Source organism: Chlorocebus sabaeus, chromosome 6 (assembly GCF_047675955.1).
Source record: "Chlorocebus sabaeus isolate Y175 chromosome 6, mChlSab1.0.hap1, whole genome shotgun sequence".
Classification (NCBI taxonomy): Eukaryota; Metazoa; Chordata; class Mammalia; order Primates; family Cercopithecidae; genus Chlorocebus; species Chlorocebus sabaeus.
In genome coordinates, this window is record NC_132909.1 from 23,566,688 (window position 1) to 23,590,962 (window position 24,275).

The 24,275-nt window shown below is 54.2% G+C and overlaps 1 protein-coding gene across 6 annotated transcripts; it reads right to left on the reverse strand.

Moving 5' to 3' along the window:
* Window positions 1-1,183: 1,183 nt before the first annotated feature.
* MAG (myelin associated glycoprotein) lies at window positions 1,184-22,482 on the reverse strand. Of its 6 annotated transcripts, XM_007996335.3 has the most exons (12): window positions 22,436-22,479; window positions 20,349-20,404; window positions 19,183-19,251; window positions 18,657-19,025; window positions 15,147-15,443; window positions 14,600-14,857; window positions 12,276-12,536; window positions 4,796-5,083; window positions 4,313-4,409; window positions 2,942-3,041; window positions 2,625-2,669; window positions 1,184-1,714 (listed from the first exon to the last, which is right to left on the reverse strand). In XM_007996335.3, the coding sequence occupies exons 3-11, from the start codon at window positions 19,226-19,228 to the stop codon at window positions 2,637-2,639; spliced, it is 1,749 nt and encodes a 582-aa protein (XP_007994526.1). In that variant the 5' UTR covers window positions 19,229-19,251; window positions 20,349-20,404; window positions 22,436-22,479; the 3' UTR covers window positions 1,184-1,714; window positions 2,625-2,636. The 6 variants fall into 6 exon arrangements, with proteins under 6 accessions (XP_007994526.1, XP_007994528.1, XP_007994523.1 ...); XM_007996337.3 differs by lacking the exon at window positions 2,625-2,669 and having other exon boundaries at window positions 22,436-22,482; XM_007996334.3 differs by lacking the exon at window positions 22,436-22,479 and having other exon boundaries at window positions 1,606-1,714; window positions 20,349-20,592.
* Between the last annotated feature and the right edge of the window lie 1,793 nt (window positions 22,483-24,275).

Genomic DNA, 24,275 nt, shown 5'->3' on the forward strand with positions numbered 1-24,275 from the left:
GGTAAATGAGGTTAATGGAGATTAATTAACGCAAACTGGGTAGAATCATAGAAAGCGTTCAACAACTGTTAGTTACTAATCCCATTTACACGAGACATTCTGGCCCTTTTTTACTTCCTGACAGGCATTATAGAAAAAGTGCAATTGATACAAAAATTAGCTGGGCATGGTGGCGGGTGCCTGTGATCTCAGCTACTCGGGAGGCTGAGGCAGGAGAATCGCTTGAACCCAGGAGGCAGAGGTTGCAGTGAGCTGAGATTGCACTACTGCACTCCAGTTTGGGCGATAGAGCAAGACTCCATCAAAAAAAAAAAAAAAAGAAAAGAGAAAGAATGAAAGAGAGAAAGAAAAAGAAAGAAAGAGAAAGAGAAAGAAAGAAAGAAAGAAAACAAAAGAAAAGAGAAAAGAAAAGAAAAGAAAAGAAAAAAGAAAAGAAAAGAAAAGAAGGAAGGAAGGAAGGAAGAGAAAAGAGTGCATTTGAATCAGAAGAATTGACCCCAGGGCCTGGCCACACCATTTCCGAGCTCCGGGACCCCCGGGAAAATCACCTAACTTCCCTAAGTCTCAGCGTTCTCACTGTCACAGAGTTGTCCTCGGAGACCCTTCTCAGGATAGCCTGAGCCTCTGGAAAGTGCTTGGTATACAGCTGGTGCTTAATTAATATTTCTTGAACTGAATGTAGGGATGTGTAAAATTTGCTGACACTGCAAATTGCAGCATGAATATGAGAGATGGGGGTGAAACCAACATGGGCTCGTGAGACCTAGATCTGCGGCTCGCACTCCAAGCTGCAGGGACCAGGAGGTAATCTCAGTGTAAGAAGCCGGCCAGGTGTGGGACAATAGGGAGTGGTGGGGACTGTGGCCAATGCACAGGACCCTCCCTTTCAGCAAGTCATGGCCACATGCAAGTGCAAGCCTGGTGCTGTCAACTGATCTGACTGCAACAGAAACCAGCATGAGGATTTTTATGTGAAATCACCCAGAAGTCAAACCAGACCCAGCCCGCAGCTACCAGCTCAGAGTGGAAGCAACTTAATGGCCACTGGCCTTGGGTTCAAGGCTAAAATCCCTGGGCCCTTGCCTGCACACGAGGCTCAGCCGAGGACAAGGAGAAATTCTGTCATCGTTCTGTAGACGGTGGGATGGCAGGCTGCCCAAAGATGGGTCAGAAAGCATCAGGATCTAGACTGGCTTTGGCTTCGGGGCATTTATTTCATGTCCCTTTTGTACAGGCCCTGGGGCCAGGTGTCGGGGCAGGAGACCAGGCAGGAAGTAGCAATAAATAACACGGACAGACAGAGCTCCTCTCCGGACAGATGAGGGTAAAGGTGGTTGGAAAGGAGCCGTAATGAGGGCGTGGGGGTGTTGGCAGGGAGGGGCAGCTGGGAAGGAGGGGGGGAGGTCAGGTCCCCAGGACCTCACTGTCACCTGCCTCATTCCCCTCCTGCCCCAGCCCCCGCTACTTTTGGGAGGAAGGGAGCCCGCAGCCAGTGGGGGCCAGCGAGGGTCCTGAGGGGGGTCAGCCACACGGGCTGCCCCCAGCTCCTTCACTTGACCCGGATTTCAGCATACTCAGCTAGCTCCTCCGTCAGTGTGTAGCTGTCCTTGGTGGGCCGTTTCCCCAGGTCCGAGTGAGAATAGCTCAGGTCCAGCTCTGGGGGTTCTCCCCGAAGGCCCAGCAGCCTCCTCTCAGATCCCAGGCGCCTCTCGCTCTAGGAGGGGAAATCACCCATTAGCAGGGTCCTGCTCCCTGCCTTTTCCCCATGCGGAGGCCAGAGTGTTTGCACCCGCAGAGCTCCTGAGTTCCGTACCAAATAAATCCCTGTGTCAACCTCCTTTCTCAAGGACCGCAGGCCCAGCAGGCCCAGCGGTCACCAGGTCCCACTCTGGAGCTTCTGCCAGTGTTAATCATTGCTGAGCTTGAAATCTGCCTACAAATTCAGTTTATCCAGGAAGCTTTCTTCTTCTTCTTCTTCTTCTTCTTCTTCTTCTTCTTCTTCTTCTTCTTCTTTTTTTTTTTTTTTTTTTTGAGACCCAGGCTGGATTGCAATGGCTCGATCTCGGCTCACTGCAACCTCCACCTCCGGGATTCAAGCAATTCTCCTGCCTCAGCCTCCTGAGTAGCTGGGATTACAGGCGCCTGCCAACACGCCTGGCTAATTTTTTGTATTTTTAGTAGAGATGGGGTTTCACCATGTTGACCTGGCTGGTCTCGAACTCCTGACCTCAAGTGATCCAACCACCCCAGCTTCTCAAAGTGCTGGGAAGCCACGTAGTCGGGACCCCATCTTTCCAAATTCCTGGAAATACCTGGTTTGGTACGTATCCCCCATGTTTGGATCCGGCATGGGTTCCCCCTCAATCTGGGAGGTCCTGCAAGTGACACGTGGGTTCCCCTCATGCTTCCCACCCCCCAGTCACAGGAATTTGGACACACAGGACGGGGGCCACAGACAGAAAGGAGCTGCAACAGGACAGACTAGACAAAGCCAGCACCACCGGGCAGGCCCAAACTTCATCAGAGACTACCTTGACACCTGACAGGGACACACGGACATGCACGCCAACCCCAGGGCCCAAGGAGGGCCCAGAGGAGGGCACACTGAGGCCCCCGGAACCTACCTCCTGGGGCGCTCAGTGAGAATCCAGGGTAGAGACCTCTTTGGACTATTGGAGAAGGAAATGCAGTCACAGACGCAGGCAGGGAGAGGGAGGGGTTCCTTGGGCCCCACATCCCATCGCCCCCTACACAGCTTCAGCCTGGGCACCTCCTCCCCAGCCTCCAGGTCCAACCCAGCTCTGGAATGTCCTTCCTCTCCTCCTCTGAGAGGCCACCCCACTCCCCTGCCCCTTGGCCTCACAGACCCCTCCCAGGCCCTCGGTGATCCTGGTATCCAGGTTCCCAGGCCAGCCTGGCGCTGCAGGGCTCTGGTCCTTACCTCGTACTTCTCTGGTGCCCCAGAGATGCGGAAGTCGCTGCTGAACAGGACGGGAGGGTTGTCCCCTGCTGAGAAGCTGGGGCTCTCTGTCACGTTCTTTCTGTAGGGCAGGACTCGTCAGACCTCCCTCTGCCCTCCCTTTCTGCACCCCCATGTGTTTTAGGAGTTTGGCTCAGGGGACCTCAGAGTTCTACCACCCATCTCTAAGATGTGGCAATCAGCCCTTTCAGAACCAGCCTCTCCTGCCCACACAGCCCATCCTTCCCACCTCTGCAGCCCCTGCCGGGCTGGGGATGAGCCACCTGGCCACTGGGCTCTGCTGTTTTTCAGGACCCCCGTCTGGATTCTCCAGTTCCCCCTCACAGGCTCTGGGTCTTTCTGCCCCTCTTGCCACCAGGATGTGGAGCAGAGAGGTGAATTTATTTCTCAGGACAGCTGATGTGTGTTCGCCACAAGGAAGAAACACGGCTGCAGTTCAGTTGGGCCAGGTAGCTGTGGTTTGGGGCTGGAGAAGCTTTCTGTTTGTTTGTTTGTTTGCTTGTTTGTTTGTTTTTAGAGACAGGGTCTCTCTTTGTCACCTAGACTGGAGTATAGTGGTGAAATCATAGCTCACTACAGCCTCAACCTCCCAGGCTCAAGTGATCTTCCCTCCTCAGCCTCCGGAGTAGCTGGGACCACAGGCACGTGCCACTATGCCTAGCTAATGTTTTCATTTTTTTTGTAGATGGGGTCTCCCTGTGTTGCCCAGGCAGGCCTCTAATTCCTGAGCTCAAGCAATCCTTCCACCTCGGCCTCCCAAGTAGCTGGGACTACAGGTGTGTGCCCCCATTCCTGGCTAATAAAAAAAAAATTTTTTTAGAGATGTGGTCTTGCTGTGTTGCCCAGGCCGGTGTCAGATTCCTGGCCTCAAGCAATCCTCCCGCCTTGGCCTCCTAAAGTGCAGGATAACAGGTGTGAGCCAACGCACCCAGCCAAGGCATATATTTTTTGCCACAGATGTGTGTAATCTTTGGGGCTTCTGGCGTCAAGTGGACCTGCTGCTGTGGCTGTAGGGGGTTCCTGGGCTTTCCCCACCAAACTGGAGTGTGTAGCGGAGAGTTACTGGAGATAGGGAGGCCGTCAAAATAGAATGTGGGGCAACAGGTCTCAAATGATGTGTGTAAAGCGCTCAGCCCAGGCCCTGGTGTGCCCCTGACCAGCAGGGGCTGGAATTAACAGGAACCCTCTCTCCTCTGTCCCGCTGAACATCCCAGAGCAGAATCTGCCTTCTCTACACTTAGGGTGCCACCTTCCCCCGCCCACTCCGGGCCTCCATCTCCCACCAGGTCCCCTTTTTGGATCATCCCCAGATCAGCCCCGGCTGGCACTCACTTCCTGCGTGTCTGGGTAATGTAGCAGACGATGGCAATCAGGATGGCAAAGGCGACCACAGCGCCCACAGGCCCGATCTTGGCCCACATCAGTCGATCTGAGGACAGAGAAGACCCGGGCGCCCTTAGGGCTACGGGTGGTGGTGACAACACCTGAGAACTTTGGAGACGTGCTGGGGTGACAGTCAATGTATTCACACAGCGGGGGCATCCTTGCACTGACTGACTGGCACGGAGACTCTCGGTGCCAGGGCAATCCCTTTTGTGCTGGAGAGGCCCTGGGGAGGGGCTCATACCTCAAAGGTCAGAGCAAACTAGGGGCAAACTCAGGGCGGCTTCTCCTCTCCACCCGGAAAGGGAGAATTTGACCTTTTTCTCAATCTGCATAGCCCATGCTCTGTGGCTGTTGGTCAGCCTTGGGAGCTTGGATCCAAGAGGAGCCCGCTGCCTCCTGTGGCTCCCACCCCAAGTCCATGCCACTCACGGGCTCCCTGGAAGGGCAGCTCCAGGCTCTTGGCGCCATAGAGGTTCCTCGCGGTGCAGATGACGCGGGGCGGGGCCTGGGCCTGCCCCCGCAGCGTGAGGATGCTGGTGAGCACCAGGCCGCTGCGCTCAGAGTACACGAACTCCCGCTCGCTCTCGTTCACGGTCACATTGCGCGACGGCAGCTCAAAGGCCACGGATGGCTCCGGGTTGGACTTCACCACGCACAGGCACTGCACCGTGTCTCGGGCTGCCGCGCAGTGGGACTCCAGGAGGAGCACAGGAGCGACTGCAGAGGCAAAATCAGGACTGAAGGTGGCCAGGAACCAACGAGGCCCGGCCCGGGAGACTCCTTGGCTCAAGGCAAGGCCAGCGTGGCCAAGGATGGGGGCCGTAGCTTCATGTAGGGCCCTCCAGTTTCCCCCTCCTTTTTTCTCTGTCCTGACTGAGAGTGCCTTGACCTCACTACGACCCCGCCGGCTGCCTGTTTTCACTGCGAGCTTCACTAACCCACGCCAGGGGCCTTGAACATTCCCAGGCACTGATAAAGGTGTTTAGATTGTTGCTCAAAACACTGAAAGAGGCCGGGCACGGTGGGTCACAGCTGTAATCCTAGCACTTTGTGAGGCCGAAAAGTGGATGGATCACCTGAGGTCAGGAGTTCAAGATCCTGGCCAAGAGAGTGAAACCCTGTCTCTACTAAAAACACAAAATTAGCCAAGTGTGGTGGTGCACACCTGTAGTCCCAGCTACTCGGGAGGCTGAGGCAGGAGAATCATTTGAGCCTGGGAGGCAGAGGTTGTAGTGAGCTGAGATCTCGCCACTGCACTGGTGACAGAATGAGATGCTGTCTCAAAAAAACCCCAAACAACAACAGCAAAAATGAAAGAATGAAAGAAACCAGCCCCAGCCCTGGGCCAAATTCCTTAAACCCTCATGTAAACCCGTATCCTGACCCTCACAGACATGTCTGGGTAGAACCTCCCTTTCTCTCACTGTAGCACCGTGCCAGTTCCCCTCCCAAATGCTTTGAACTGGTGATCACCTGGTGTTTAGTGCCTCTCTCTTTGGAATCCCAAGTGGCCTCATTTCGGGATGGTTTGGGGTGCTCTCTTGGGGCGATTCTTCTGGTGCCGCTTTTGGGGCGACTCTAGCCTCAGGTTCGGCCTGGACGGAGCACTAGGTCACAGGGGTGGGCTGTTTCTCCTGGGCCCTGGCTCTTTCACTCTCTCTAACCTCATTCACCTTGAAATACATAAATCAGATCACAGCACTCTGCCCAAAACCCTCCTTCTGTTGCTCCGCGATTCACCTAAAATACAAATGCTTTATTTTTTATTGTTTTGAGACAGGGTCTGGCCCTGTCACCCAGGCTGAAGTGCAGTGGCAGTACTATAGCTCATTTGCACTCCTGACCTCTAGCGATCTTCCCGCCTCAGCCTCCCAAAGTGCTGGGATTACAGGCATGAGCCACTGCACCCAGCCACATTTGACCATTTTTGACATGCAGAAAAAATTTCACATAGTTCAATGTAGTATATACAGCAAAAAGTACAAATATTCACCCTAAATGAAATCAGTACAGATTACAAACAGCCTTGTGTTCTTTAGGCCAGATTTTGCTGTCAAATCAGGGTGTTGCCAAAATTGCAAAAAGCCTTTTGATTTTAAAGCTTCATGTTCAGAACTGCAGAGGACGGTAAATCCATCTTACTCGTGACAGTTACTGGAGGGTCTTTGTTTGTTTTTGTAGATACAGGGTCTTGCTATGTTCCCCATGCTGGTCTTGAACTCCTGAGCTCAAGCAATCTTCCTGCCTTGGCCTCCCAAAGTGCTGGGATTATAGGTGCAAGCCACTGTGCCCAGCCCAAAATACAAAGTCTTTCATCTACAAGGCCCCTCAGGCCCTGCCTGACCACATGCTCTCTCCTTCTCTTCCCCTGGCTTAGTCCTTTCCAGCCACACCGGTTCCTTGCTGTGTCTCAAAATCGTGGAGCTTTCTGCCACTCCAGGATCTGTGTGTTTCTCCCTCAGCCTGGCACACTTCCACCAATTGCCTGTGGAACGCCCTCCCTCGCTCCACGTCGGCCTCTACCCACGCGGCATCTCCTTCTCTGACCACGCAGGGAAGCTGCACCTCGCTCCATGTGTCATTCACTCCCTGCCTAACTCATCTTTCCTCCCCAGCACTCACCCTCCCTGCATCACACACTGATATAAGGGGCCCCCTGTTTTCATCAAGACAGGGGCTTGCTCCATCTCCACTCTGGGCCTCACACGTAGAAGGGAGGAACTATGGAACTCTCCCAGCCCCCGGCCTCCCCAGACCCTTGGGGCTCACACAGGTTCAGACTATCCCCTCCTTTCTGGCTTCCAGCCTCTGCTCCTTCCTTTCAGTCCCTGCTGCAGATGCCCCCCACTTCCTCCCCTAAAGCCCCCTTGAACCCTGGCCCTCCCTCACCCATGGGATTCCCTTCTGCCACTAGCATCAAACACCACCCTCCACCCAAAGTCACTTGGTTGAGCTTTGCTTTGCTGCCACTGGATTACAAAAATAGTACTGGTAAGCTTTTTTTTTCATTTTCCAAAATAGGAAATTATTATTATTATTATTATTATTACTACTATGATTTTTTGAGACGGAGTCTCTCTCTGTCACCCAGGCTGGAGCACAGCAGCGCGATCTCGGCTCATGGCAACCTCTGTCTTCCAGGTTCAAGTGATTGTCCTGCCTCAGCCTCTTCAGTAGCTGGGACTACACGGGCGTGGTGATGCCCAGCTAATTTTTGTACCAAAATACGAAACTGTATCCCAGCACTGAATGCTGTTTTTTAAACCATGTTCTCTTTCTCGGCCGGAGAGTCCAGCACCCTCCTTGGCTTGCTCTAGACTGAGCACGGATTCTCAGTGAGTTCTCACCAAAACCCACTTACACACAAGCAGGAGACTCTTGGCTCACCTACCCCACCTATTTTCAATCTCCAGCAAAAAGAATGTGCCGGTAACGGTGGTGAGAGTCACATGGGCACACGGATTCACGGCAGGGATGGGAACCTCTGTGCATACGTCTCTAAGTCTACTAAATAAAAAGTCCTCTTCGGGCAGACATGCAATATGCTTGCTATAGCGTTAACCAGCTAACACACCATAGAGTACGTTAATAACAGCGAACCTGAACGGACAGACCTAAAACTTCTTCAAAGTACTTCCACTCAAGACAGCATCACTGGTGCTCTGGTGACAAAGTGTCCGACCTGGATGTTGGCGGAACGCCGATACCCTGCTGGTGCACGTGCTTAGTATCTTTACAGGCAACCTGTGAAGCTGCGGAAACTGTTATGGGACTCTAGACAAACCTCAAAGACAAAGGTACAAAGAATGAGGAGTTTGCAAAGGGATGGATTTGGCTTGAATCCCAGCTCTGCCATCTACTGGCTGGATGAGGCCCCTCAGCCTCCTGGACCTACGGGATGGAGTTCTCATCCATGCAAACCAGGGGGTTACAGTCAGTAACTCACAAGGGGCTACGGGACTCCGAAAATAGGCGCGCAAGTGTGTTGTAAACACTTAACATCCCATCCAGGCGTGGTGGCTCACTCCTGTCACTCTAGCACTTTGGGAGGCCAAGGCAGGAGGATTACCTGAGCCCAGGAGTTTGAGACCAGCCTGGGCAACAGAGCAAGATCCCATCTCTACAAAAAATTAAAACATTAACTGGGCATAGTGATGCGTGCCTGTCGTCCCAGCTACTCAGGAGGCTGAAGTGTGAGAAACAGTTGAGCCCAGGAGGTTGAGGCTGCAGTAAGCAATGATCAAGCCATTGCATTCCAGCCTGGGCAACAGGGCAAGACCCTGTCTCTAAAAAATAATAGTAATAATAAACACGTTTAAAAAATAAAATAAAAACACTTAACATCCCACCCAAGTACTCATGGGTAGCTAGACAGAACCATTCCAGCCGAGGGGTCACATGAGCAAAACCTCAGCAGCAGAACACACACAAATATTTAACCTGGAGTCCAAAGGAAAAATCAGTGAGAAAGATGATGGCATCCAATATCCACAGAGTACATAGTACTATGAACAGTCAGTATTGTTCTCTTAGTTCTTCTTTTTTTCGGGGGCAGTGGAGGGGTGGGACAGAGCCTTGCTCTGTCATCCAGGCTGGAGTACACTGGCTCCATCTCAGCTCACTGCAACCTCCACAACCCCCAGGCTCAAGCGATTCTCCTGCCTCAGCCTCCTGAGTAGCTGGGACTACAGGTTTGCGCCACCACGCCTGGCTAATTTTTGTATTTTTAGTAGAGATGGGGTTTTGTCAAGTTGGCCAGGCTGGTCTCGAACTCCTGGCCTCAAGTGATCCAACTGTCTCAGCCTCCCAAAGTGCTGGGATTACAGGCGTGGGCCACCGTGCCCAGCCTAATTCACTTAGTTCTCACAGCCATCTTTGTCGTAAGATACTGTTATGAACCCTTGCTAAGGGTTGCAAAACTGAAGTCACTTGCCTGAGCTGATGCAGGAGGATGGGGACAGAGCTGGGATTCTGGCCCAGGTGTGTTCAGCCCTATTGGGAGTGGATGCCAGTCAAACTTCTGTTTCCTTGTATTAAACTGGGGTGAAGAATGGTATCCTCCCCCAAGTCACATGGTTGTAAGAACAAAATAGGTCAATACGTGCAACGTACTCAAGCTAGTTCCCTAGACATCTCAGGCACTCAGCAAGTTTGCACGCTTCCTACATGCCCCGTGCCATTCAGGGCTCTGGGGTGGGCAGGTAGGACAGAAGACCCTGCTCAAGGGTCACCACCATTGTCAGTGAACATTGGAGCCCTGGTGCCAGGGAACATTGACTGTGTGCAGAGGGAGGGAGCCTGAGGGTCACACTCTCCAAGGGCAAGCACTTTGACACAGCCCTGGGTAGAGTGGGGAGCTGGCAGGTGGGGCAGGGGACAGGGCCACTGCTCCCCTCAATTCCAGCAGGGTAAGGCCTGTACACTCCATATCTGCCTGAGTGTTCGTTTTCAAGAGAAGCTAGATTGAGTCCTGGAGTGCTAAGAGCTGTGAGGGAGGTGAGGCAGCCAGAGGTTTAACAGCTGGGGCAGACAGGAGTCTGGAAGTATCGGGCTTGGACCAATTTTATAGCTGCCTGGCCTCAGGGAATTCTGCCCTTGAGTTTTCTCCTTGGTGTAGGGGAGAATGATAACACACCCCTGTTTCACAGGGTGACCCTAGAATTGAAACTGAGCCAGATAGGCGGGGCGTGGTGGCTCACACCTATAATCCCAGCACTTTGGGAGGCCGAGGCAGGTGGATCACTTGAGACTAGGAGTTGGAGAACAGCCCGGGCAACATGGAGAAACCCCATCTCTACTAAAAATACAAAAATTAGCTGGGCGTGGTGGTGCACGCCTGTAATCCCAGCTAGTTGGGAGGCTGAGGCAGGAGAATCGCCTGAGCCTGGGAGGCAGAGGTTGCAGTGAGCCGAGATCGTGCCCCTGCACTCCAGCTTGGGCGACACAGCGAGACTCAGTCTCAAAAAAAAAAAAAAAAAGAAAAAAGAACTGAGCCAGAAAACAGCTGTAGGGGATTCAAGGTCTGGCCCAGGGCAGGCCCCTAACGCACGCTTGCTGCCCGCTGCTCTTACTATAAAGGAGAGATGTGCGCCCCACCGGAAAATGTATGTGAGGTGGTGCTGCATGCTTGCTCAAGCGCTCCCATCAGCTCCTCTCTCTGACTCTTAAACTTAAAATCACTGGTGTGGGGTGTAACAGGGGACAGGGGACAACCAGAGGGGGAAGCTGGCCCAGGATGGCACGCACAGATGGAGGGAGCAGGGGACCACGCAGCCCCGCACCAGGATCACATCAACCCCACTAGGGAACAGAGCCAGGAGGGAGAGTGCCCAAAGATTATAGGTCAGCAGGGAAGGGACGGCTTTGCCAAGAGAAGTGGCCGCCTGGGACTAACCTGTATCTGCCATGTACTGATTGTCGCCATGTACACAGCACAGAGCATGTACCGTGTAGCAGACACTGCATTGAATTCTTTGCATGTTGAATGTCATTAAACCTTCTGACAAATTTGTGTGGTGGGCGCCATTATGGGCATCGTGAAGACCAGAGAGGTGAAGTTTAGAGAGGAGTGCTAAAAGCTAACAGGAACTTGGGGGAAAGCAGGGGAAATGGAAACAGGAAGGCGACATTCCAGAGGGAGTGGCTTAAGGAAGGGGAGTCAAAACTGTGACTCGGCTGCTACAACCTGGAGTGATGGCTGTGGCGGTAGGGGTGGTGGGAGATGGTGGCACAGTCCATAGTGAGGAGATGAGAGGCGCTGGCCAGCTGTGCAATGGTGAGTTTCATTTCCAAGACATGGAAGCTTTTTACGTGCATCTATGTCATCTCTCCAGCTATTCTCTACCTGTTCATAAGTGTGGTGTCTTCTCAGCCCTATCCTTCACCTTTCACAGAGCCGCACAGCCTTTTGTGTATAACAACTACCCCATCAATGTGTTCTGCTGTCATACATAGGATGAGGTCAACCTTGGGCAGGGAAGAAGAATGGAACCAGACTGCCTGGATTCAAACCTCAAAGTCTGCCATTTCCTGGCTGTGGGGACTTAGGCAAGTGGCATAACCTCTCTGGGTCTCAGCTTCCTTCTCCATAAACAGGGGAACAGTAATAGAACCTCCCTCATGAAGATGTCATGAGGATGAAATGAGTGGGCTGCTGTACAGCACTTCCAACAGTGCCTGGTACATAGCGACACTCTACACAGGTTAGAGATCATGGTCATTGCTTTGGTTAATGCAGAGGGGCAGTAGCCATAGGATCCAGAAATTTCATTGGTCAAAAGTCCACCCCAGGCTGGACGCGGTGGCTCACGCTTGTAATCCTAGGACTTTGGGAGACTGAGGCGGGCAGATCATCTGAGGTCAGGGATTTGAGACAAGCCAGGCCAACATGGCAAAATCCTGTCTCTACTAAAAATACAAAAGTTAGCCAGGTGTGGTGGCTGGTGCCTGTAATTCCAGCTTCTCGGGAGGCTGGGGCAGGAAAATTGCTTGAACCCAGGAGGCAGGGATTGCAGTGAGCGGAGATCGCACCACTGCACTCCAGCCTGGGTGACAGAGCAAGACGCTGTCTCAAAAAAAAAAAAAAAAAAAAAAGGTCCACCCCTGGATGTGGGAACACAGTATTCTCAGATGGGATTTTAGATTCCTGCTGTGAATTCAGCTTCCCTGCCCTCCCTTCCTCGCCTCTCCGGAGGACAGGCAAAGCCAACACTGATTGGGATCCGTGGGCACAGTAACCCTGGTGTCCCCCACAGAACCATCCATCCCCGGCATAGGGGAGCGGAAGTTGCTCACACTGCACAGACAGGTTGAAGGGGAGCGGAAGTTACTCACTCCACAGACAGGTTGAAGGGGAGCGGAAGTTATTCACACTCCGCAGACAGGTTGAAGGGGAGCAGAAGGTACTCACACTCCACAGACAGGTTGAAGGCGGTGGCCCTCTGGCCATACTGGTTCTCAGCCACGCACCAGTACTCTCCATCATCCTCAGGCGACACGGCCGGCAGCTCCAGCTGCAGCTCGCTCTCGTAGATGACTGTGGCCAGGATCTGCTTCTCCTTGAAGATGGTGAGAATAGGGTCCGGGTTGCTCTGTGTAGAGCACAAGATAGAGACCGTCTCCCCCTCTACGGCCACCACTGTCCCATTCACCGTCGGCTTCCAGGGTGCATCTGTGGGGTGGGACGGGACTGATGGTCAGAACTCAGTAGGTGTTTCTGCCAGCCACCCCCAGATAGGACCCCAGATCCCACCCCAAACCTAGCACACCAGTTCAGGAAGGCTCAGGTGACACCAGTCCCGGCTATCTTGTTTCCGAGAACAGCAGCTCTGTAGCCAGAGTGCTTGTCTTCAGATCCCGACTCTACCCCTGCCCAGTTGTGTGTGGGCCCACGTCTTAACCTCTCTGGGCTTCACTTTTCTCATCTGGAAAATGGGCTTTATAATAGTTCCACCTTCATGGGGGCGATCATCCAACATTCACTGAGAACCTGCTGAGTGACAGGCATTGCTCTAGCTTGAACAAGGCCCATGTGGAAAGAGCAGATGTAATTAAATAAAATATATACTTTGTAAGATGGGAAGAAGTGTGTAGAGAAAAATAAAGGGGCTGAGGATATGGAAAATCAGGGTAGTTACAGTTTGGGATAGGATGATGGGGGAAGGCTTCAGCGAGCCTAGGAGGTGGGCAAAGCCAGCCATGGGAATACTGGGGGGAAAAGGGCATGTCAAAAGCATGCAGGAGGCCAGGCATGGAGGTTCATACCTGTAATTCCAGCACTTTGGGAAGCTGAGGCGGGCGGGTCCCCTGAGGTCAGGAGATCGAGACCAGCCTGACCAACATGGTGAAATCCTGTCTCTACTAAAAATACAAAAATTAGGCAGAGCTCGCTGGCTCATGCCTGTAATCCCAGCACTTTGGGAGGCCAAGGCAGGCAGATCACGAGGTCAGGAGTTTGAGATTATCCTGGCCAACATGGTGAAATCCTATCTCTATTAAAAATACAAGAATTAGCCAGGCGTGGTGGTATGCGCCTGTAATCCTAGCTACTCGGGAAGCTGAGGCAGGAGAATTGCTTGAACCAGGAAGTGAGAGGTTGCAGTGAGCCAAGATTGCACCACTGCACTTCAGCCTGGTGACAGAGCGAGACTCTGTCTCAAAAAAAAAAAAAAAAAAAAAAAAAAAAAAAAAAAAAAAAAAAGCCCACAGGAGCTATGGAGCAAATGTTGGCTGGGGCTGTCATTGTTAATATCCCCAGTGCTGGGCACTTTGCCTCAATACACATTTGTGAATGAATGAATGAAAGAATGAATGGTCTCTCCTTGGTTCTCAGCTAAGAATCCTCTTCTGACCAGCTCCCTTCTTGCAGGCCCAATAATATAAATTTGCATACAAGGGGCTGGATGAGGCCTGAAGTCCCCTCAACCCTCTCATTAGAACTACAATGGAATTCATCTAAAAATGCGGATTCCTGGCCAGGCGCAGTGGCTCATGCTCGTAATCCCAGCACTTTCGGAGGCTGAGGCGGGAGGATCACTTGAGCCCAGAAGTTTAAGACCAGGCCAGGGAACATATCGATTCTCTGTCTCTACAAAAAAATCGAAAAATTGGCTGGGTGTGGTGGCTCCTGCCTGTAGGCCCAGCAGTGCAGCAGGCTGAGGTAGGAGGCTCACTTGAGCCCAGGAGTTTGAGACCAGCCTGGGCAACATAGCAAGATCCCAACTTTACAAAACAATTTAAAAATTAGCCTGGCATTTGGTGGTGCACACCTGTAGGCCCAGCTGCTCGGGAGGCTGGGGTGGGAGGCTTGATTGAGCCCAGGAGTTTGAGGGCAAGGAGTGCTATGATGGCACCACTGCATTCCAGACTGGGCAACAGAGCAAGACTTTGTCTCCAAAAAAATTTCATAAAGTAAAATTTTCTGGGACCAGGCCCACACCAAGTCCCAGAACAGCCAGGAGCTGCCCTCAGGAAGCTGCAGCTAACAGGCTTCCCTAGGAGGCAGGCCTGGGTCTTATCCTGGGAAGGAGGGTGAGGCAGAGCAGGTGTTCCCCTGATTCTTGTGCAAAGAATGAAGGTACACATTGACCTGCAACCCTCCTGTCCACCTTGGCCTCGACTGTGTTTATGGCCGGTCCCCTGCGGGGCCCAGCCCCTACTCGCCCTGGATGAGGCCTCTTCCCTTTATCTCTCGGCTGCAGGTGGGCGTGTGGACACACAGGGCAGGCCACTCACACATGACACTGAGCCCCACGGTGCGGTTGTCCTGGCCGTAGGCATTCTCGGCCAGGCAGGCGTAGACACCGTCCTCGGCGGGGGTCACCTCCTCCAGCTCCAGGAGCAGGCTCTCGGCCACGGCCTCCCGGAGCACCGTCCCGTCCCGCATCCAGGTCAGCAGCGGCGGCGGGTTGCTGTCAGCCCCACAGAGCAGGCTCACGTGGGAGCCCTCGATGGCTTCCACCGAGGAGTTCATCTCCACAATCACTGGGGGGTCTGAGGCCCGCGACACAGCGAAGTTAGTGAGCAGGTGCTGGGCACCCGGCCCGGTGCCCTCTCCCCGCCAGCCCGGCTCAGCTTCCAAAACTGCCCGGCCCCGCCCTCAGCCTTGGCCCCACCCCGGGACTGCCTGGTTTCGCCCCCACCCCACCCCCCAATCCCTGCCTGGCCCTGGCCCCGCCCCCATCACTGCCTGGCCCCGCCTCCGGCCCCATCCCCAGGTCCACCCCCTTCCCCGGCCCCGCCCCACCCCGCCCCACCCCGCCCTGCCCGCACCCAGGCTCACACTTGACGTCCAGGCTGGCGTAGCCTTCGAACTGCAGGGTGGTGTTGGGGAAGGAGGCCTGGCAGCCCAGCCGGTGGCCGTTGGCCTCCCTCGTGGGCACGAAGTGCAGCAGCGACACCTGCACCCAGGTGCCCTCGTCCTCCCGCAGCCGGCCCAGCACAGCAGGCTCCCCCAGCCCCTCGTGGCCCAGCCAGCTCAGCTCAGGGCGCAACTCTGGGCAGTTGTCCGGTACCATGCAGCTGACCTCCACTTCTGTGCCTGCCACCACTTCTGGGGGCACCACGATGTTGGGGGTGTCTATACGAGGCGGGGAAAGTGAGGGCTGAGGAAGCAGCACTGGGCTACGGCCCCAGTCCCACCCCACCCACCCTCCTCCTTGTCCACCTCCATTGCTGGCAATGGTACGCCTCAACGGTACCGCCTCCGCTCCCTGCCTCCGGATTCTGAGTTCCCTTCACCCTTCCTCTTCTTGGTCACCCCGGAGCCCTCCACGGAGCCATCAGAGCACCATCGTAATGAAAATCACAGTGTCGTGGCCAGAGCACTTGACATCGTTTAACTTGCCAGTCCCTCCCACGAAGCGAGAGGGCGAGTACTGTGATTTTGCTCATTTTGCAGATGAAGAAACTGAGGCTACAGCAGACACCAGGTAACACTGGCTACAAACCCCGTAGCCCTGGCGTCAGTGTGGGCTCCCCACACCTCATCGCTTCCCAAGCGGCTCTCCTCTCCCATGCCTGCTTGGTTTACCGTCTGCCTGGCACGTGAGTGTGTGTGTGCAGGGGTGTGTGTGTGATGTGGGTGTGTGGTGCATGTGTGTAGTGTGATGTGTGCGGTTTGTGTAGTGTGTGGTGTGTTTGTGATGCATGTGTGTAGTGTGTGGTGTGTGGGTAGCATGTGCATTGTGTGGTTTGTGTGTATGGTATGTGTGCAGTGTGTGTTGTGTGTGTGATGTGTGGTTTGTGTGGTGTGAGTTTAGTGCTGGTGTATGTGGTGTGTGGTCTGTGTCATGTGTGGTGTGTGTGTGATGTGGGGGTAGTACATGTACGTGTGCAGTGTGTGGGGGTGTTGTGCAATTTGGGTCATGTGTGGCATGTGGTTTGTGTAGTACGTGGCGTATGTGTGTGTGGTGTGTGGTGTGTGTGGTGTGGTGTGTGTGGTGTGAGTGTAGTGTGTGGTGTGTATGTGGTGTGTGGTTTGTATCATGTGTGATGTGTGTGCTATGTGTAGCACGTGGTATGTGTGTGGTGTGTGGGTAGTGCATGTATGTGTGCAGGTGTGTAGAGTGTAGTGTGTGTGGTTTGTGTAGCATGTGATTTGTGTGTAGTGCGTGGTGTGTGTTTGGTGTAGGGGTAGTGTCTGCAGTGTGTGTTGTGGTTTGTGTAGTGTATGGTGTGTGTGTGTAGTGTGTGGTGGGTATAGTGTGTGGTTTGTGTGTGTGGTATGTACATGGTGTCTGGTTTGTGTAGTGTGTGTGGTGTGTGTTTGGTGTGTGGCGTGTATTTGGTGTGTGGGTAGTGTGTAGGTAGAGTGTGCGGTGTGTGGTGTGTGGTTTGGGTAGTGTGTGGTGCGTGTGCAGTGTGTGGTTTGTGTAGTGCGTGTTGTGCATGTTTGTTGTGTGTGGAGTGTGTGGTTTGTGTTGTGATGTGTGGGTAGTGCATATATGTGTACAGTGTGTACACATAGGGTGTAGTGTGTGCATGGTTTGTGTGGTGTGTAGTGCGTGGTGTGTGGGTAGCATGTTCAGTGTGTGGTGTATGTATGTGGTGTGTGTAGTGTGTGTGGCGTGTGGGCAGTGTGTGCAGTGTGTGGTGTGTAGTTTATGTGGTGTGTGGTGTGTGTGTGGTGTGTGGTTAGTATGTGCAATGTGTGGTGTGTGGTTTTTGTAATGTGTGGTGTGTGTGGTGTGTGTTTGGTGTGGTGTGTGTGTGGGTAGTGTGTGTGTAGCATGTGCAGTATGTGGTGTGTGGTTTGCGTAGTGTGGTGTGTGTGTGTTGTGTGTGTTTGGTGTGTGTGTTTTGTGTGTGGGCAGTGTGTAGGGAGCATGAGCGGTGTGTGGTGTGTGGTTTTTGTAGTGTGTGATGTACGTGTAGTGTGTGGTGTGTGTGTGGTGTGTGGGTAGAGTGTGCAGTGTGTGGTGTGTGGTTTTTGTAGTGTGTGATGTACGTGTAGTGTGTGGTGTGTGGGTAGAGTGTGCAGTGTGTGGTGTGTGGTTTTTGTAGTGTGTGATGTACGTGTAGTGTGTGGTGTGTGGGTAGAGTGTGCAGTGTGTGGTGTGTGGTTTTTGTAGTGTGTGATGTACGTGTAGTGTGTGGTGTGTGGGTAGAGTGTGCAGTGTGTGGTGTGTGGTTTTTGTAGTGTGTGATGTACGTGTAGTGTGTGGTGTGTGTGTGGTGTGTGGGTAGAGTGTGCAATGTGTGGTGTGTGGTTTTTGTAGTGTGTGATGTACGTGTAGTGTGTGGTGTGTGGGTAGAGTGTGCAGTGTGTGGTGTGTGGTTTTTGTAGTGTGTGATGTATGTGTAGTGTGTGGTGTGTGTGTGGTGTGTGGGTAGAGTGTGCAGTGTGTGGTGTGTGGTTTTTGTAGTGTGTGATGTACGTGTAGTGTGTGGTGTGTGGGTGGAGTGTGCAGTGTGTGGTGTGTGGTTTTTGTAGTGTGTGATGTATGTGTAGTGTATGGTGTGGGTAGTGTGTAGGTAGAGTGTGCAGTGTGTAGTGTGTGATTTCTGTAGAGTGGTGTGTGTGTGTACTGCACCTCTGCAGTCTCTTTCTGCACCAGGGAGACCGCGGCTCTCTCACAGGGACTCAGAACTGAGGGCTCCAAGCAGCAGCGCCGCTCAGAAATGAGGCAAGGGGATCCCCTGAAATCAGGCAGTGTGCCCTATTCTGATTGCCGTGTCTGGCCATAGCTGTATTCTATTTGGCTTAAAGGATTAAAAAAAAAAAATCTGAATCAGCAGCCAAAATTCAAGAATTAGGAGATTACACCGAAGAATCCAAAATTCTGGTTTATCTTGAAAACTCAGAACGCCTGACAGCCATGGCCCTGCTTTCTGTTGGCCAGAGCTGGAGGCCACGTGCCAGGTGTTGCCCTGGGCACCTGACAGCATTTCACTCATTGCCTTAAGTGCTATGCTTATCCCCATTTTCCAGAAGAGAAAACCAAGGCCCAAGGAAGTTAAGTCACTTGCCCAAGGTCACTACGCTGAAGTGGGGACCTAGCAGCCTTGCCCCTACCCACTGGCCCCACTGCCTTTCTCCAGGTGTTTCCAAAAGAGTAGGAGCACCTGTTTCCCTCTGAGGCTAGCAAGACTATTCTGGGGCCCTGCTTTGTTCATGTCTGTCATCTGCATGGTCTGCGTGGGCCTTGAGGTTTGCACCCCCAGCCAAATCAGCACCTCCCAGATCTGCCATCCAGGCCTGCTGGGGAAGGTGTGGGGAGGCCTTCCGGCCACACTCCTTCCTGCCCCGCTGCCGCAGCCCCCGGTGCCTGCAAAACCGCTGGGGACTCACTGATGATGTCCAGGACGCTGTGCTCTGAGAAGGTGTACTGGTTGTAGCCGCCCAGGTCCCCACGGAAATAGTACTTCCCGCCCAGCTCGGGGCTGACGTTGCTGAGCAGGAGGGTGCAGTTGCGCAGGCCCAGGTCCCCCAGGAGGCGGCTGCGGCCCTGGAAGCTCTCGTGGACGACTTGGGTGCGCGACTTGAAGACCACCGGAGGGTAGTTCTTGGGGTAGGGGCTATTGAAGTACCAGACGCCATGCACCACGGCGGGCCGCAGCTCATCCGGGAAGTCAAAGCGGCAGGGGATGGAGACGCACGTGCCTTCAAAGGCCGAGATGGACGAGGGCATCCAGGCACCCCAGTGACCCCCTCGGGAGGCTGCGGGCAAGCAGGAGAGCTGAAGTTCAGGGACACATCCTACCTGATCACCCCCTCCAGCTCCCATCCCCAACCACATGCCAGGGGGTGCAGGGACCCACCTCCAACCTGCTCAGGGGCCAAGGCCCTTGGGTCCCCAGCACCTGTCGGCCATTACCTGAAATCATAATCCAGAACAGAGGCAGTGCCGTGAGGAATATCATTCTGTACAGCAAGTGAGTGATGGCTGGAAAGGGAGAGGAGAGGGTTAAAGGCTGGGGGAAGTGAAAGGGGGTGTTCCATGTGGGCTTCAGGAAGGGGCTTATTCGCATGTTAGCTGCTGCTGCTATTATTATTTATTTGTGCATTTATTTACTTGTTTTTCTGAGACAGGGTCTTGTTTTGTTGCCCAGGCTGGAATGCAGTGGCACAATCACAGCTCACTATACCCTCGAAATCCTGAGCTCTCGTGTCATCCTCCTGTCTCAGCTTCTGGTATGCTCCACCACACCCAGTTAATTTTTCTTCTTTTTTGTGGAAATGGGGCGGGAGGGGCCTCACTATGTTGCCCAGGCTGGTCTTGAACTCCTGGCCTCCAGCAATATTCCTGCCTTGGCTTCCCAAAGGATTACGGGTGTAAATCACCGTGCCTGGTCTGCTGATATGTTTTAACTTTTTACTTTTTGAGATGGGGTCTCAGCTCTGTCGCCCAGGCTGAAATGCAATGGTGCCATCATGGCTCACTCCCTGCAGCTTCAATCTCCCAGGCTTAAGCGATGCTCCAGAGTAGCTGCGTCCTCAGGTGCACACCACCATGCCTGGCTAATTTTATTGTAGTTTATTTATTTTGTTATTTATTTATTTTTATTTATTTTTAGAGATGGGAGTCTTGCCGTATTCCACGTTGCTCAGACTGGTCTCGAACTCCTTGGCTCAAGCGATTCTCCTGCCTCAGCCTCCCAAAGTGTAGGGATTACAGGCGTGAGCCACCTCACTCGACCTGCTGCTATTACTTTTAATTACAAACCCTTCGATGGCATTGGCCATGCGCCAGCCCTCATTGCTTATTCTGCTGTCTTAACTCATGTGATCTCTTTGAGGAAGATGCATTATCCTCATTTTATAGCTGAGGTCCAGAGAGGTTAAGTGACTCGCCCAAGGCCACACAGTCGGTCTGCAGTCTTAGCTGCATGTCCTGTCTCTGTGCAGTGATGATGTGCTGATCAGTATCTTTGTCATCATGATGGCCCTGGAGAGCTCCAGCAAGTAAGAGCCAGAGAGCCAAGGCAGGGCCAGCGTTGCAAAGCGGAAGCAAGGGAAGAGAATTGGTACCCTGCCCCTCACCTGAGTCTCCCTGAGTTGGGAACGTCTTCTGGGTCCACCTGAAGCTGCCAGACAACCTGCAACAAGGGTCACTCAGGTGCAAGGGGGCGGGATCGGGGCCCCCAACCCGTCCCCGCTTCAGTGTCTCCCGCATGGGTTGTGACCTGTTGTCAGGCTGCCCGTGTGGCCTCCCATCGTGCCTGGGACCCTCCCACACAGCCTCGAAGCCACTCTCTGGCAACAACTCCCCACAAGCTGGGGTGTGGGAGAACTGTGGGGAGGGAAGGGGGGAACGACCGCATCGGGGTACGGGGGTGAGGCAGAAGGGTGTGGCGAGTGGAGTGAGGGAGCAGATGTCCCACGGCCGGGGCCTGGGGGTGGCGGGCAGGGACCCAGCACCATCAATGACTGGGTTTCACAACATCAGCATTCCCGACATGCCGCGTGAATTCCTGCCGCCCTCTCCCACCCCACAGACGGCCCCTGGTGTCTGCACCCTCACCAGAAGCTGGTCCCCGGTACAAAAGAGTCCTGTTCCCTCGGGGAGAGGATGCTTTAGCCTGCGGGGGGCTTTCAGGGTGGGTGGGGAGTGAGAAAGGGGTCAGGCACTCCTGACTGGGCTTTGCGCGGGGCCAGGAAGGCCCAGGGCGGGGGCTAGCGAGCGCCTGGCACCCTGCTGCTCCATGGGTTGCCTTGGGGTTGGAGCCAGGGTTTCCAAGTGATTGCTTTTCCCAGCCTTCACCACCCTCTTCCCACGGACAGAGACGCATGCACACACATATCCAATCGCCGGGATGAAATATGACAGATGTAGCCCCAGTCAGAAGGGGCAGGCACACACAGCAGAGACTCACGCGGACACCCAGACAGGACCCTGAACACACAAACAGGCACGGGGACCCCTGTGCCCACAGAGATGGGCTGGCACTCACATAGTTCCCGAGGCATGCGTGCAATGTCCCTGCTGCTGTCCACACACACCTGGACAGACATAGACCTGGCATTCGGCACGTGCACACACACACACACACACACACACACACACACACAGCCCTGCATGCACGGCAGGCTGACAAAGATGCAAGGAACTGCACACACACACTGAGGATGGCTACACACGGGTCCAGCCAGACACGCGCCAGTGGACACCTGGCCGACGCTGCCCTTGCACCTGTGACGGGAAGGTACAGGTGAGAGATGCAGATAAGGATGAGCACGTGCCCAGGCAGACATGAAGCCATCAGGTAAATCATGTACTCTTAACAGCGGGGAAAACCAGTTCTTGGGATAGGGGCCAAATCAACCTCAGCTGTTACAATGTGTGTGGTCACAGTCCATAAACATATGTACAGCAGATCTGTTGGGTTAAAATGTCAAGGGAAGGATGGGATGAGGACAAATGCATCTAGAAAGTTTCCTTAGTTGGGGCCGGGCGCAGTGGCTCACGCCTGTAATCCCAGCACTTTGGAAGGCCAAGTTGGGAGAATCTCTTGTGCCTGGAAGTTTAAAACCAGCCTGGGCAATATAGTGAGAGTACTGTCTCTTAAAAACATAGTAATAAAAAATAAAAAGTTTCCTTAGTGGGGATTAATGAATAAAAGTTCACTGAGGCTCACAGAAATAGGTACATGGGCAACCGTGTGTGTGTGTGTGCACACACACACACACACCTGTTGGGTGCCCAGGTGCTAGAATGCGGTCACTCACAACCCATTGCCCCATTCACCTCCCAGATTGCAGACTGCAGGTGTCTGATCACCTGGACATCCCTCCATTCTTCAGCCAGACCCAGACCTCCTCCACCCCAACTGCCCTGCACTCCGGAACCCCAAGGAAACCTCTCCTGCAAAACCTTCACCCACAAGGGGTGCTGAGGGGGGCCCTTTGTTCTTTCTCTCTGCGGTTTCTTCCCAGAGCCCCATCGCTGCCCCAGTGATGGTCCCAGCCCATCCCCAGAGCAGCTCCAAGCCACACCCTCTTGCAACCCAAATCAGTGGCGGTGCACAGCGACGCTTCCTCACCCAGAGCACCTGACTCTGCTCACATCTGGGTGCCACTGCCCCGGCGCCCTGCTTCCCATTCCCCGGCCTCCCTGCCATCGTACTCACTTGGACGCAGTTGCTTCTGCACCTCTGCTCAGCCGGCCCAGCTCGCAGTCCCCTGCCTCCCAGGGTCTAGGCCCCCACTTGCCAGCCCCTCCCCTCCCCCTGGGTGCCAGGGGCCGCCTGCCTCCAGGGCCCAGCTCCTCCCTACCCCCGGGGGAGGGGGGCACAAAAGGGCCCTTGTCACCACAGGGCTCGGACTGGGCAGCCTGATGCTTGGGTTCTCCTAGCTCCTTCCTGGAGGGGTTGGGGGTGGCTGCCTTGCTCTCTCCCCATCCTCCATCCCTGAACACCCTGATTCTGGGTCCTGGGGATGGGGGGCAGTCTAACCTCTTTGGAAGTCCCAGGCTGAGGGACAGAGGCATTGTCTTCAGGGAATCTTAGTGGCAACATTAGGTGGGCAGCAGAAGGAGACAGGTCCTTTCCACCCTCAACGTCAGTGCCACCTCCTCTTGCCATCTGAAATGACCTTCCGTGTTCACCAACTCCTTTCATGAGAACATGACCTCCACCAGGCCAGAAGCTTTGTCTTGGATATTCTCAATCCATCCCCGCTCATAGATAAGTTCCTGGCAGGCAGTTGAGCTTAATAAACAGCATGGGTGGTTGAATGTGTTCCCCAGAGCTCTGGGGTACCTTCAGACTCAGGGCCTGGGCACCTGCTGCTCATTCTTCCTGGAAAGCAGTCCCCGCTCCATAGCACTCCCCGCTCTGTCACTGGCTGCCATTCACCCGTCCTGTAGGCTCAGCAGCCCGGGTGCCGCTTCCCCGGGAAGCTTTCCCATCTTCCCCCATTAGCCAGGTCCCTCCATTGCAATGCTGTCCTTTCCTTCTGTAGCTTGGCAGGCTGGCCCGTGTGCACTCTAGGTCTGCCCGCCTCCGCCTCCCACTAACCCAGGAGCTCTCAGAGGCAGGGGCTCACCAGAAACCTATCTGCCACTCTATCATGTGCACTCTTCTGTGCCCTGGAGCAGTGCTTGGTGCACAGAGGGCTGTGCTGACCAAGTTGGGCGAGGACCTTCTGAGTGCAGATTCCACCCCTTGGTCACGACTTTTGCCAGGTGGGTGGGGGCTTGGGACAGCTGGAGGTGGCGTGACAAAGTGCAGCAGTGATTTCACCATGAGCTGTTCAGCCGCACTGGGACATCTCCTCTCCTCTTTCAGGCCAGAGCAGTGGGGGGGGGGGGGGGGGTCCTCGCTCTCAAGGGAGAACCCAGGGGATGAGGGGCGGGGAAATCCCTCAGACCAGGGAGAGAAGTGTTGTGGGGATATGGGGGAGTTGGAGGGGGAGGGGGAGTCCCACCCCCACCCCAGGCTTCATGATGTCAGACTCTGCCCGTGCCTTTCCCAGTCTGGGACAAAGGCCCATTGAGAGTCGGGTGGGGCTTGAACGCCTGGGTCCTGGAGAAGAGAGGGGCCTGGTGCTTGGGCTTTGGTGGTGGTGGTTGGGGTGACAAGGAGATTCTGGAGGTATTTGCATGTCCCAGCCTTCAGCATCAACACCCACCTCGTTGGAGCTGGAGTTGTGTGCCGGTGTAGTGTGAGGCTCCATCTCCTCCCTGGGTGTGAACTGAAGGCTGTTGCTGGGGAGAGGACAGTGTCCCACAGGAGCACTCGCAATAGTTGCTGACATCTGCAACTTGGGTCTCCAGGAGCCCTGTGGGAGCGAGGCGGCTGGAGCCCTTGAGAGGAAGGGGCTGGGTGAGAGGACCTGTGACTGGCGGGCAGGTACACTGTCTAAGGGGACAACCGACCTGCAGATCCAGTGGCCGGTGCTGCCGCATCAGCTGATCTCTTACGAGAAAGCAGGTATATAAGTTTTCTAGGACTGTTACAACAAAGTTTC

Excerpts from the sequence above, each read along its gene's own strand:
- MAG (XM_007996331.3), bottom strand. The coding sequence starts at position 20,481 with ATGCGGGAGACACTGAAGCGGGGACGGGTTGGGGGCCCCGATCCCGCC. Across the intron at positions 14,858-15,146 it reads CGCCAGCCTGGACGTCAAGT|ACCCCCCAGTGATTGTGGAG; the intron begins GTGAGCCTGGGT and ends CGCGGGCCTCAG. Across the intron at positions 1,715-2,941 it reads GGGCACCAGAGAAGTACGAG|AGCGAGAGGCGCCTGGGATC; the intron begins GTAAGGACCAGA and ends TTCCCCTCCTAG.